This window comes from Pelobates fuscus, chromosome 2 (genome assembly GCF_036172605.1).
Source record: "Pelobates fuscus isolate aPelFus1 chromosome 2, aPelFus1.pri, whole genome shotgun sequence".
Classification (NCBI taxonomy): Eukaryota; Metazoa; Chordata; class Amphibia; order Anura; family Pelobatidae; genus Pelobates; species Pelobates fuscus.
The window spans coordinates 409,204,675-409,220,149 of record NC_086318.1 but is presented as its reverse complement, the minus strand read 5'-3'; the positions used below and the strand labels follow the sequence as shown (position 1 = coordinate 409,220,149).

At 41.5% G+C, this 15,475-nt stretch overlaps 1 protein-coding gene across 1 annotated transcript in view; it reads left to right on the top strand.

The window, feature by feature from the left end:
• Positions 1-15,475, top strand: part of LHCGR (luteinizing hormone/choriogonadotropin receptor) — a 151,416-nt gene that overhangs the window by 31,818 nt on the left and 104,123 nt on the right. The window contains 1 exon segment of the mRNA XM_063441477.1: positions 3,960-4,034. Within this exon segment, the coding sequence (XP_063297547.1) occupies positions 3,960-4,034 (75 nt within the window).

Here is a 15,475-nt window from a genome sequence, read left to right as displayed (position 1 = left end):
TGCATTCCTACTCACACACAGACACACCCGAAACACACAATGCATCCCTTACGTTCTCTTACATAATTAATGCCTCCCTTACAGACACACACTGCATTCAATTACATACACAGAAACAAACCTTGCACCCCTTACACACACACACACACACACACAGAAACATACAATGCATTCCTTACACGCAAACACACACTACATCCCCTATAAACACACTACATCCCTTACACAAATTGCACACATAAAACATCCCCAACTCATGGATGGGCCATGTAGGTGGATTTATGGGTGGGCACTGTAGGCGTATGCCCCCTGGGGGCCCAGACCTTGAGCTGTGTAAGGGGCCCTAAAAAATGGAGCTGCTTCCTGTTCGTTAATTGTTGTGAGCACTGTTAAAAACAGTCTCCAGAGAGCCTCTTCTACACCAGACCTGTGGAGCCAGACTGAGCCCATCATCAGCCTCTTGTCCTCATCTGGTTGTAAGTAGGCAATCCAATATATTATTAGTGGCACTAATCTCTAATTTACCTCACATTAAATGGATACTATAGTCACCAGAATCACTACAGCATACTGTTGTGGTTCTGGTGTCTATAGCCTGTGCCTGTAGGCTTTTTAATGTAAACACACTGTCTTTTCAGATAAAAGACACTTTGTGAAGACTGGCTTTGTCCCATATGGCAGAGCATATGGGCGGGGCATTGTGATGTCACATGGTGGGCAGGACATATGAGGGGGCGGCAAAATATTTTTTGCCTAGGGCGGCAAAAATCCTTGCACCGGCCCTGCCCCTAGGCCCATCTGTGTGTCTCTCCCACCTCATGTCCCTCTGTGTGTCTTTCTCCCCACTCAGTGCCCCCTGTGTGCTGTACTACTCTCCCCTCCATGTCCCTTAGTGTTCCTCTACCCTCCCTCTCCTGTGCCTTAGTGTTCCTCTCGCCTCCCTCCCCTGTCACTTAGTGTTGCGCTCTCCTCCCTCCCCTGTCCCTTAGTGTTCCTCTTCCCTCCCCTTACCTGTCTCTTAGTGCCCCCCTCTTAGTGCCCCCACTAGCTTTAATGTCCTCAGTGAGCACTTTCTTTCAGTCCAGCTGGGTACAGGAATCACAAGTTCCTGTACCACGGCGCACACTGTTTCGCTCGGCCACGCTACACTGAGTGACTGGCAGGTCACTCCAATCTAGTGCCACCCGGGTCGGTGCACTCTAAGGCAGCCGCTTGTGCCGCCTTATGGACGCACTGGCCCTGCAAGCGATTTACAGACATGCATGGAGTGCCACAACAGCATACAAAGGCTTATCAACAGAGATAATATATTTGCACATCTATCTGCACATTTTTATAATAAACAAGTTTAAATAAAATACGTCAGGAGATAGAGAAAACATAAGTGGTAGATAAACTGCCTGACAGCATTGTGAGTTGATTTATGTGAACTAGCTATTAGTGATAACACTTGAGTGTCAGAGGGGATGTAGCAGAGGAGGTAAACAGCTCAAAAATACAGGCTGACTACTCAATATTGATTACTGTAGAATAATACCACCAGATAGTGAAAGTACTGCGCTAAATTTGTGGACAGCGATGTGTGTACTAAGTGAATGATAGGTATGTTCACTCAATTCTGTAGTTTGCAGCTGAGGTGCAGGGATTAAAGTGGGGACCTTGCTTTTAGCCTGGCTACTCTCTCAGTCCATATAGCCCATTGCAGATAGTCCCCTTAGCCTATGCCTGTAGCGATCAGACTGGGTCCATGCAGGTGCAGCTGTGCTTTTATGCCTCCCGTGGCGCTGCGATGTGCAGGGTCACTACAGGCCCAGGCGTTATTAGGAACCAGCTCCCAAATTCCACAGGCCTCCTTCCCTTGGAGAGAGCCTCCGAGGAGCAGTATAGTGGTGAGTGCACTGGTGGGGGGGCGGGGGGGAATACAGATCCTGGAGGAACTGCAGGAAACAAAGCCCGGATCGGAAGTTTTTCCCTTCAGGGAACAACAGGCTACAACGAGGTGGAGGCCGCAGCGGTCGATTAGCACACGTGGCGAGTCTGAGAACGCCTCCACTTTTGCCCCAGCTGTGTTAGACAAGGGTATATTTGTGGGAATGTCCAGGAGCAAGGCATATATATTCTTAAAAATGCTTTTATCTCGAGCATATGCAGGAGCTCGAGTTGCCTGCGACCTTCCAGCATGGAGTCCAAGCCCCGCCCCCCCCCCCCCCCCGTCCCTCTTTTCTATCTAAATGTTCCTGTTTTTCAGGAGCTCCATATTGTTGGTGTGTCTGAGTGTATAACAGAGCTCCACATTAATGTGTCTTTAAACTACAATTCAGGGGTTTAGAGTCAGATACATTTAAATAAGACACAATGTTCTTGCTATAAATTACATTTTAGTTGCATAAATTGTTATTGGTAAGTCACCTAAAATTTCTCAGAACATTTAAAGTGATTTTTGAAATTTAGGCCAAAATATCTAATTTTGAAAAATTCTGTGTTAAGTTTGGCCATTTTGAATAGAATCATATGGGTGACAAATTTACGACATCATGTTGAAGGTGGCAGACGAGTGGATGACCTGGAATCCGGAAGATATGCTCCTCATCTGCTCCACCCTACCGTCTTGAAATTTAGGAAAACTGTGTCTTGGCAAATGCTCACAGCAGCACACTCCCTGATACCAAAATTCTGGTTATGGAAGGACCCACCAACGTCCCAAGATTGGCTCAAAAAGGTTGAAGAGATTCGGCAACAGGGGAAACGGGGAGGACATAGCTATTCCTCCTAAACTCTAATGACTTATAACTCACCTCTTACAATGTGTAAACATAAGTGGTGGGCACTGTTGATCCTGCCTGAACCTTGTGGGGGGATGTCCAGGGAAGAGGAGGCGGGCCTCTGTCCTGGAAGAGCGTGGTACTCATCCTTCTTATTTACAGCTTCCCCCCCTCCCCCATATTTTAAAATTATTTCCCTCTTCTATATCTTATTCATCGCTCTAAAGCTATTCTCACCGAGTACTTGCTCTTGCTCTCTTGATCTCTAGCAAATGGTCTTGACATTATTCTTTAGACCTTTTTAGCTAAACAAGTCAGTGGTATGCCTACCAGTGTACACTTCACTGGTATGGAGCAAAATGTATTTTGTTCTATAAACCGCAAGGTAAGGTTAGTGACTAACTGAGCGACTAACTGAGCACTGTTTTCTATTGAAGGGTTAGAATGACAAAAATTACTGCGACCAGACAACTTAATTGAGATAAAATGGTCTGAGTGTCACTGGTAGGTCTTTTAAATATGTCCATTTTGCCACCATGTGACCAAAGCTAACACATTGGCCAGAAACCCCACAATACTCTATTATCTTAAAAAAACATACCCAGCATTGCCGCTAGATTCCAGTAGAACACTGAACACAGATAAAGTCTTTTTGTATCCAAATATCCTTTATATCTTCGGGTAATAGATCCTACTTGCTGTATCGTGTAAGTATGTTACTTGTTTGATTACTACTTGACATCCTGCAACTGCTGGAGTGCTGAATGCAGAGAGACTCACTACTGTGATCCATGACATACATACAAAGATTTTCAGTCTCTCTGCAGCCATCGCTCAAGCAGAGGATCCTACTCACAACACTGCTTCCTGAGCTTTAGCTTATAACAAGGGGGCTCAAAAAAAAAAGAAAGAGCACAGTATTTAAATAAAATAGCTTGCAATCCTGTACACGTGGTGGAGAGATAGATACATGCCTTTTCCACTTGCGTGTACATGTTATTGCAAGAGAATGATATTGCTTTGTTTTTTGTTTAATTTCTTAATTACTTTGTTTGTTTTCTGAAATTGTTCTCTTTGATGTAAAGTGGGCCCCTGCCCCCTCCTTGCAGTCTTAAAAGAGCATTTGTACTATATCACAACTATTTGCTTGGCTGAATAAAGCAGTTAATTGAAGCTTGTTTTCCTTCTTTTTTTCAGGTCATTATCCCATTTCTTTTTTAAAGTTATTCCATCAGAGGTTTTTCAGACTTTCCACCAAGATATCTCAACAATGTAAGTAATTTTGCCCTTATTGTATATATATATATACAAGGCTGCTAAAAGCTGTGCTCTGGAACTATGTATTCCACTGGAAAAGTGTGAAAAAAATAATGTAACGGGACTGGATGAGCCAACAGGCAGACAAGGCAGCTGCCTATAGACGCCTAGATACAAATGGTCTTTTTTCTTCCTTTTTATGTATATTTACATAATTTGCCATAGTTCTGCATGGTAAATGATTCTGTAATGCAATTAAAAAGGGAGGGAGGGATATACTGTCTGACATTCTTGTGTGCCCTATCTTAGTCATGGAACCAAAAAAGATAACTACATTATCAGGGGTAGGTAGGGGAGTCTGAGACGCGATACTTCAGTACCTTTAGGTGCTTGAGATGTAAATGTATGCACATGGATATGAAAAAAAAGTTTATTTGTTTTTTAATTATTTTAAAATATTGAGTTAACGTGTGCATTCAAACTCAAACAAACTGCAATTCACCCGAATTGGTGGCCAATCGGTGGGTCATTTGAATTCCGTAACGCTGAAGTTTCAAATGAGCATATCACAAATAGACAATAAACGAGCATGTTTGTTTCATTCATGATTCAGAGTTCCGTCCATGGTGCTAAAAGAAAAGGTAATAATAATAACAAAGTATTTAACCAGGAAAGGTACATTCAGATTATTCTGGTTTTCAAGTACGTCCTGGGGATGTTACCTTAGTCCAACATCCAGGGGTTGATACTAAATGCTGAATTTATTCACAGATTGAGTGAGAAGAGACCAATACAGGGAAAAATGAGGAGCAGTAAAAATAATATATATTTTTATATTATATAGTTAAGAAATAATTATCTAAATATATAAATATAGATTTTTTTTTATTACTTCTTTTTTCCTTTTTCTGGTTACTTCTTCTCACTTGATCGCAAAAGCAACTGACGGGAAAACGAGCGCCTATCAGTGTACTGCAAAATAAATACCTGTTTATATTATGTATATATTTTTATTTTACAGTACACCAATTGTCTGAATTGTTTCAAACTATCCAAACAAACTTTTTTTGTGCAAATTGATTCTTCTGAACCAAATTTGTCCACCATACATAAGTCTAATATTGAGCGATCGGTTTGCTTAATTACCATTGCAGAGTTAAGGGTTCTAGCCGCGAGGCAAACAAGGCATTTGCCTTGGGCAGCATTTTCCAGGGAGCGGCAAAAAAAGCCGCCCCCAAATGCCCAGGGCAAATGTCTTGTTAGCCTTGCGGCTAACTGACATGCCAGGCGGGCTGCTGGGCGGGTGGCGCTGGCGGGCGGCTGGCGAAGGAGCACTTCCCCTGAGCTGTCTGCTCAGCTCCCTCGGCCACCTATTCGGCCACCACTAACCAATGTTCACAAGCAGAAACGGCTGGGCAGAGAAATACATGAAGACTAATTTTCAAATTGTCCTATTCACTGATGAGTGCCGTGCAACCCTGAATGGTCCAGATGAATGGAGTAGTGGATGGTTGGTGGACGGCCACCCTGTTCCAACAAGGCTGCGACGTCAGCAAGGCGGTGGTGGAGTCATGTTTTGGGCCGGAATCATGGGAAGAGAGCTGGTCGGCCCCTTTAGGGTCCCCAAAGGTGTAAAGATGACCTCTGCAAAGTATGTGGAGTTTCTGACTGACCACTTTCTTCCCTGGTACAGAAGGGAGAACTATGCTTTCCGTAATAAAATCATCTTCATGCATGACAATGCACCATCTCATGCTGCAAAGAATACCTCTGCATCAATGGCTGCTATGGGGATAAAAGGAGAGAAAGTCATGGTGTGGCCTCCATCCTCCCCTGACCTCAATCCTATTGAGAACTTTTGGAGCATCCTCAAGCAAAAGATCTATGAGGGTGGGAGGCAGTTTACATAAAAACAGCAGCTCTGGGAGGCTATTCTGACATCTTGCAAACAAATTCAAGCAGAAACTGTCCAAAAACTCACAAGTTCAATGGATGCAAGACTTGTGAAGTTGCTATCAAATAAGGGGTCCTATGTTAAAATGTAACGTGACCTGTTAAAATGGTTAAAAAGTTAAAATGTTGTTATAAGTTTGATTGAAATAGCTTTTGATTTCAGTAAATATGCTGCAAACACAACAAATGAAAATTTTCGGTTCTTTAACCCCTTAAGGACACATGACATGTGTGACATGTCATGATTCCCTTTTATTCCAGAAGTTTGGTCCTTAAGGGGTTAAACCCTATAAGGTGTTTTGAAACTTACTGTGCGTAATAATTTGGAACAGTGCATTGTAAGTTTTTTTATGTTTAGAAAAAAAATACTGTTATCATTAGGAGGTTTGTTCAATAAAATTTGAATTGTACTCTTAATAGTTGATAACATGAGAATTATGCTGACTGTTATTTACATCAATTATTTAGGTAAATGAGAAAAATATAATTTGCATAATAATTTGGAACAGGGTGTATTTCCTAAAGACAATAAATGCACATACCTAATACCAGGGCTTCCTCTATGACTGATTATTAATCAATTCTCTGTAAAGATCTTATCTGTCTTTAAGGACACGCATTTATCCTTATACGTGGTTTTAGGGATAAATGGACGAGCCCTTCATCCCTAAAACCAGAGAAAGACAGTACCCCTCTCTCTCAGACTATGAGGGTTCAGGACATTCACAGCATGGACAAACTTGCAATGGATTCTATCAGATTGTATGGCCACTTGGACATGTTATTCTCCATACTGACAACAATAACAGGTGACAGTATTATCTGAGTTAGTGTACATTTTAACTATTGTACAATACTACAAATAACTTCCTTTTTATTTGTAGATTTGTAATTATTCTATATAAATAAAATGTAATTAGCTATATATATATATATATTACATATATATATATATATATATATATATATATCAAATTACCTATTTATTTGTATGTTTTTTAATCATATTTCTCAGCTGCTTTGGAACCTTTCAATTGCTTCTTCAAGTCTGTCCTCCCTATGTGCTGCTCTCATTCCTAACCTCAGACGTAATAAAAGGGGGAATGGATACAATGATTAAAAATAACATGGCCTACTAACTACAATTTGATTTTCACATGACTTTTTCTATAAATGTTTGTTGTACAAAGCTTGTAAAAGTAGCTGTGCCATTTCCACGATAAGTCCCTATTGGATCAGTTTATTAAATACATTTATTTTCTTAATTGATTATGCTTTTGCCAAGATGACTTTCTTTGCCTGGGGATGTCTGGCCTTATTGTAAGAGGGCAACAGCTGTTGCTAAAACCACAGAGAAGCATTTAAAATCTGTGAACTGAATTTGACTGAGACACACATGGATTTGCTAAATGTTTGTGGCCATGTGGTTATATATGAATATGAAAAGGAAGTGGACTGTGCAGAAGTTGTGTAAAACATCATAACAAACCAACTAAAATAAAATGAAAAATTCACAGATGAAAATAAAAATACGATGTAGAACAAGCATTATTGGTTCATGGTTGTTGTATTAAATGTCATGATAGTCATATACTAGATTCCAAGCAGGAATATCAAGGTTCTATTGCAGATTCCAACTACAAGACACTAGACTTGACATATGATGCTGCTTATGGTTCAATTTTTCTGGTGAGGGCCGTTAGCTAATCTCCAAGATGTAGAGAGTCCTTTAAGGCAAAAATTACTGCTAGGTGAAGAATCTTGCAAGAAAGCTGTCTGCATTTTTCCTGCAGCCTAGCACTTAATTTAGTAAAATGCTTTTTGGGCTTAGACCAATGGTTTCTGAGTCACTCCTGATGGTACACCAGTGGTCTTTCTTTTGATAGTATCCTTATTAGAATAAAAATGCCTAAACACTGTCAGTGTGCCTTAAAGGACCACTATAGGCACCCAGACCACGTCAGCTTAATGAAGTGGTCTGGGTGCCAGGTCCATCTAGATTTAACCCTTTTTGCTGTAAACATAGCAGTTTCAGATAAACTGCTATGTTTACAAATGAGTTAATTTAGGCCTCTAGTGGCTTTCTCATTGACAGCCGCTAGGGGCGCTTCCGCGCTTCTCACTGTGATTTTCACAGTGAGAAGACACCAGCGTCCATAGGAAAGCATTGAGAATGCTTTCCTAAGGACTGGCTGAATGCGCGCGCGGCTCTTGCTGCGCATGCGCATTCAGCCGATGACTGTGAAAAGGAGGAAAAGAGTTCCCCAAGGGAGCCCGGCGGGGGAATAGAGGGTGGGGTGGACCTAGAGACCCTATGGTGCCAGGAAAACTAGTATATTTTCCTGGCACTATAGTGGTCCTTTAAGGACTGGGTCGGGAAACTTTGTCTTAGCTAATGCCAAGTCCAATGTTTAGTCTATTAAGGTTTCAGGTTTTATCTACAATCATTTGGAACACTCAGCTATAATATAAAGTTCATCGTATTTGTCCTCTGGAATGTTGGACCATCTTTGGCTGTTACGGTGTCTTAGGACACTTTGGTTGGTTTATTATTCAAGAGTGAAAAAAGGAAATTGGGGAGACACCCAGAACATGCATTTCTCAGCAACGGTGCTGCCGTAGAGACCAAAACTTATACAAAATACAGATTAAGGAACTGCGCACGCATAAATACAGTTTCAGATCTTATAAGGCTACTTAAAATCACCTATCTACACTATCTACACTAATTTTAACATGGGAGACAATTTAAATAGTGCTAAATTAACTAAACTGTATTTAATTAATGTTTTGTGAAGGCATTGTGAATATATGTAATGCAAAATGTATGTGATAAAAAAACATAATTCAAATATATATATCTCCTCTGTATCAAATGAAAATTATAATTAAAGAGACATTGCTATCCAGAACCTCCTTAAATTTATACTTTCCCCTCCAAAGGGGCATCTACATCTGGGGACAGATAGAGGGGTACTATGGTGTAATGGTGGGGTGAACACAATATGGCCAGATCGTGGAACTGAATCTCCATATTTGTTTGCTGAGACAGGTGATTTTAAGTAGCCTTATAAGATCTAATATTTTGTATTATTTAAGAGTTGGCCATTTGAGGATTATTTGTTTTGCATAAATTTATACCCACACCATTCATTAATCTCATCCCACTAGAGGAACACCAAATATCAAAATGCTATAGTGAGTAAGTAAAAAAAACATTAAACCCAGTCCACCAAATTCATCAGTTCCTATTGTTTGTTGGTACATGAAACATCACTTTAGAAGACCTCTCCCAGCTATGCATTTTGTCTATAGTGTCCTGCTTCTGGAAACACAATACTTTAATGTCTAGAGACGACTTAATGCGAGTGAGACGTTAAATGCATTCATAGCGTGCAAAGGCAATGTGAAGCATTTATGCTAGTGCAATAGCTAAGAAAGAAAGCAAAATGCTAAATTATTATTTCATTAGTATGTTGTTGTTTTTTATTTTTTTATTCTTGCAATCATATTTTTGTATTTTACAGCTTACTGGTTTTCTCCAGTATGAATTCATGGAAATCAATGAATGCAAATAGCATAATAACTCCATTAACTGCAGGTTTACACCATTGCAATAAAGAAAGTGATTCTTATTGTGTATGATTATATCCAATATGTTATTTTGGTGTTTTATATACTTCTAGATATTCTACATCTCTGGGATTCATACACAAATGCTTTTAAAGGTATATTATAGCCATCAGAATAACTATAGCTTAATGTAGTGGTTCTGGCGTCTATAGTCAGTCCCTGCAATGTTAGTCCTGTAAATGCTGCCTTTTAAGAGAAAAGGCAGTTTTTTACATTACTGCCTAGGAACACCTCTAGTGGCAGTCACTCAGACGGCCACTAGAGGTGCTTCCGGGGTCAGTGCTGCACAGTGTACTGCACTAATGTTCAGCATCTCCATTCCCTGCATGTTCATCATAGAAATGCACTGATTCAATTAATCTCTATGAGGAGATGATAATTGGTGCACCGTGGAGTTTTGCTGCGCATTACCTTCCCAATGCTTTCCTATGGGAATGCATTGGATTGGTTGAAATCATCAAGATACAGCCAACCACGTCGAAACCCGCGTGGAGCTGGGAAAAAAGTGAGTAAAAGACCTTTTAAACAAGCAGGGCTGGGGACTTAAACAGCACTTTTAGAACAATAAAGACAGGAATACATGTCTATATTCCTGACACAATAGTGTTCTTTTAAACCTGGTTGAAGACAGGGACTAATCAGGGACTAAACCTCTTTATCAGCACAAGTTTTGTGCCATCTATGCAGTCTATATATAATATTGAAAAGTTATTTATGTCAGTGTATTTTTCGAGTTTCCGATCTACTTTAATAAAATGTATCATTTGTCAATCAGCTGTTACTGACCACAAATCCATTCGAAAAAATAACTTTTACAATAATGATATTATTAATTAAATAAATAAAATAATTGTTTTCTATATATTTATAGATATTCATTTTCATGTAGTAATCCTGTGAACTGTATTGAGCGTGTGTGTGTGTGTGTGTATTTGTCTGTGCGTGTCTGTGAGATAAGTGATTTAATGAGCAGGGTTCTGATGAAGTATGAAAATTCAGCATTTGACAAAGAGAGAGGGCTACTGTCAAAAATAACTATTTTAAATCATAAATCACAAGCCCCAAAGGGAAACTGAAATAAGCTAATTTCACACTACTTGTAATACTGTTTCCTACAGATTGCTCCCTGCGTATCTAATAATTCCATCTTCATCTTATAGTATAGATTATTCAGCTTTGTGTTCTGTAATAAGTACTCTAAAGGGTTTTTTTTTTTTTCGTGGGAACATCTAGTTTTAACTCGGTCTGGAAAGCCAAAGACACATTTACAGAGAATGCTTAAATCTGATTACCCCTTCGGTCATTTTTTTCCCCCAAGTATTCTATCAGAATTCAAAGTCAATGTGTTCAGGAAAAAAAAATATTACACTAATTGTTTAAATGTCTAGTTCAAATTATATTATAAAAATTAGTTTAAAAATGTATTTTAAGATAGGTGTATGTACCCTAAAATACTGATATTTGATCCAAACATAAATTCCAATGTAAAATAAAATATTTTATTAAATCCCTCAATTATTAGCTAGCAATAAATGTCACTAATGTGAAGATTTCTTGCCAGCATCCTTGGATTTAATGGTAATAATTTCAGCAATCAGTGGAAATGTTCTCAGACAAAAATATTTACCCTAACTGCAGGTTATAGAATAAACATCATCCAAGGTTATTTCCCTATTTTATGAATTGGTGTGAAGCCTCTTAACCTGGTTCACATGATCTGATGAAAGCAGACTATGTCTAAGCCAACATATCCAACAAATATCCTTAATAATTTAAAGAAATCCCATCCTATAAAGATGTTTTGTAGCTGATAACTTTTAAACCTTCAATTTGTGATTCTAAAGCTTAATCCAAAACACGTTCATAAAAATGTTGGAAAACACTTTAGAGTAAAAGTTAAGGGTTAAAAAAAAAAAACATAATTAATTAATTATCTTCTCTAAACATTGCCTTTGCTAATCCTTGCCTACTAGTGATGTCGCAAACTTAAAATTTTCCGTTCGCGAACGGCGAATGCAAACTTCCGCAAATGTTCGCGAATGGGCGAACCTGGCGAACCGCCATAGATTTCAATAGGCAGGCGAATTTTAAAACCCACAGGGACTCTTTCTGGCCACAATAGTGATGGAAAAGTTATTTCAAGGGGATTAACACCTGGACTGTGGCATGCCGGAGGGGGATCCATGGCAAAACTCCCATGGAAAATTACATAGTTGATGCAGAGTCTGGTTTTAATCCATAAAGGGCATAAATCACCTAACATTCCTAAATTGTTTGGAATAACCTGCTTTAAAACATCAGGTATGATGTTGTATCGATCAGGTAGTGTAAGGGTTACGCCCGCTTCACAGTGACAGACCAAACTCCCCGTTTAACGCACCGCAAACAACCGCAAACAGTCCATTTGCACAACCGCAAACTCCCCATTTGCACAAGGTTGGATACCAAGCTAGCCATGTCCCGTTCCTTGTCCTCACTGATGTCATTGAAGGTCTCTTCCTCCACCAAGCCACGTACAACACCAAGGGTCCCCGAAAGGTGACAACAAGCCCCCTGGACGCCTGCTGTGTTTGGTCTTCCACCTCCTCAAAGCCACCTTCCTCCTCTGACTCCTCTTCTTCAGACTTCTCTCTCTGCGTTGCCTCTCTCTGCATTATTATAAGGTGTGTTACGTAGTACTATTCCTATCAGTTTAATCCCTGTTACGTCCCCTATCAGGGGACGTGTATATAAGGCATCAATTTTAGGAAGCGGGAGATGGAAAAAGATGCTTGGTCGGTCCTCCTACTTCAAATTTGGGGCACTGCGTGTGCAATCTAATGTACCACCAGATAGGAGTGGTGTGTTAAGTAGTCCTATTCTTATCAGTTTAATCCCTGTTACGTTCCCTATCGGGGACGTGTGTAACGGAGCTCCGTGTACCCCGACCGAGTACCCTCCGTTGATGGATGCTCCTAGCGCTCTCAGAGGACTCCAAGCACTGCAGACGACACCACAACCACCGCAGGCTCCACAACCGCCGTAGCTTAACTGGAGCCGCGCCGTCTTCCTTCCACCCTGGAATGAACCTTCAGCATTCAGGACCGTGTGGGGAAGATCTCTTCTCCTGGAGAGCGTATCCGGAACAAGCTCTTAAAAGAGCTAAGTGATTAAGAGCTCAGGGGAATATGCAGCGCATAGCAATCCCCAGTGTGATATAGCAGTTCCCTCCAATAACGAGACAAGGCTACGTATTGAGGGTCAGAAGAGGTCTCAGGACTGGAACACCCAGCCTGCTTTTTATTAGGATAAGGTACACACAGGACACTCCCAGGGGGAGGATGAAATTAACCAATAACAGCATAGTACAGCCCACAGGTTCCCTCCCCTCAGATAAACAGTTAAACCAATTATTATACAATAAAAATACAGTTTTTACACACACACTGTAACTTTAAAACCATACATTAAATTTCAATAAAAGTTGCATATTCAGACTCAGCATACATCAAACATAAACCCTTCCAAAAATCAGCCAAATCCCTCCAGTGGATCAAAAGTTAGCTGGAAGTCCTTTATGACCGACCGCAAGCACAATTTCCTGCCCAAAACAGTTCCATAGATTTGGGCTGTGCGGTCGGTCAATTTCATGCGAAAAAACGAACGGGACTTAGTCTCTGGAGCTGCAAGTTCCGTATGGGAGAAGGTAAGGGTCAGCGGTGTTCGGCAAAATGTGTAGCCGATTTCAGTTCCACAGAATCTTTAGCATACACCGCTGACCGCATTCGAGGAAACCAAGATGGCCGCCGCCACGTGCAATTGACCGGCAGTAACCTCACAGCCTGGGAGGTAAATTGCCTGCACACTTTAACTTCTGGGTGGTCCGCCTGTGTGGTACTTGGTTCAGTAAGCCCTATTTACTGAACCAAGTGGGGGAAAGCCAGGAACAAGTTATTTTACCGGTCTGGGGACATAGTCTTAAAGGGGCATTGTTCAGCAAAGTCACAATATGTCCCCAGACGGTTCTTAAAGGGCCATACACACCCAATAAATGTTAATAAGTTTTCAGGGGCACAATCTTCCAGGGGCCATAGTCATGAGGCAGGAGGCTGGCAAACATGCTTCTCCACAATCCAGGGAAGCAGGGCAATTTCTCATTTAAAGGGCCAGTTACAAATAGCGATTTGTAACAACGTGTATATAAGGCATCGATTTTAGGAAGCGGGAGATGGAAAAAGATGCTTGGTCGGTCCTCCTACTTCAAATTTGGGGCACTGCACGTGCAATCTAATGTGCCACCAGATAGGAGTGGTGTGTTAAGTAGTACTATTCCTATCAGTTTAATTCCTGTTACGTCCCCTAACAGGGGACGTGTATATAAGGCATCAATTTTAGGAAGCGGGAGATGAAAAAAGATGCTTGGTCGGTCCTCCTACTTCAAATTTGGGGCACTGCGCGTGCAATCTAATGTGCCACCAGATAGGAGTGGTGTGTGAAGTAGTACTATTCCTATCAGTTTAATCCCTGTTACGTCCCCTATCAGAGGACATGTATATAAGGCATCGATTTTAGGAAGCGGGAGATGGAAAAAGATGCTTGGTCGGTCCTCCTACCTCAAATTTGGGGCACTGCGCGTGCAATCTAATGTGCCTCTAGATAGGAGTGGTGTGTTAAGTAGTCCCCCTCATCAAGCCTTTTTTAGTCGAATGTATCACCCACTGTCAGTCCCTTCGGGATCCATCTCTCATTCATCTTACTAAAGGTGAGGTAATCTAGACTTTTTTGACCTAGGCGACTTCTCTTCTCAGTGACAATACCTCCTGCTGCACTGAAGGTCCTTTCTGACAGGACACTTGAAGCGGGGCAGGCCAGAAGTTCTATCACAAATTGGGATAGCTCAGGCCACAGGTCAAGCCTGCACACCCAGTAGTCAAGGGGTTCATCGCTCCTCAGAGTGTCGATATGTGCAGTTAAGACGAGGTAGTCTGCTACCCGTCGGTCGAGTCGTTCTCTGAGGGTGGACCCCGAAGGGCTGTGGCGATGCGTATGACTTAAAAAGCTCTGCATGTCCTCCATCAACAACACGTCTGTAAAGTGTCCTGTCCTTGCCGGCGTGGTCGTGGGAGGAGGATTACTTTCACCTCTTCCCCTGTTAGATTCCCGTTGTGCTGTGACATCACCCTTATACGCTGTGTAAAGCATACTTTTAATTGATTTTGGAACTGCTGCATCCTTTCCGACTTGCCGTAATTCGGTAACATTTCAGGCACTTTCTGCTTATACCGGGGGTCTAGTAGCGTGGACACCCAGTACAGGTCGTTCTCCTTCAGCCTTTTTATACGAGGGCCCCTCAACAGGCACGACAGCATGAAAGACCCCATTTGCACAAGGTTGGATGCCGAGCTACTTATGTCCTGTTCCTCGCCCTTAGTGATCTCTCTGAAGGTATGTTCTTCCCCCAAGCCACGTACAACACCACGGGTACCAGATAGGTGACAACGAGCACCCTGGGATGCCTGTTGTGGTTGGTCTTCCTCCTCCTCAAAGCCACATTCCTCCTCTGACTCCTCTTCCTCACAATCCTCTTCCAGCGTTGCCGCAAGTCCAGCAAGCGAAACTGATAAGGCTATTTCTGGTGGTGATGGTGACCACAACTCTTCCTCTTCACGCTCATCTACGGCCTGATCCAGCACTCTTCGTAGGGCACTCTCCAGGAAGAAAACAAATGGTATGATGTCGCTGATGGTGCCTTCTGTGCGACTGACTAGGTTTGTCACCTCCTCAAAAGGACGCATGAGCCTACAGGCATTGCGCATGAGCGTCCAGTAACGTGGCAAAAAATTCCGAGCTCTGCAGAGGCTGTCCTAGCACTCCGGTCATACAAATACTCG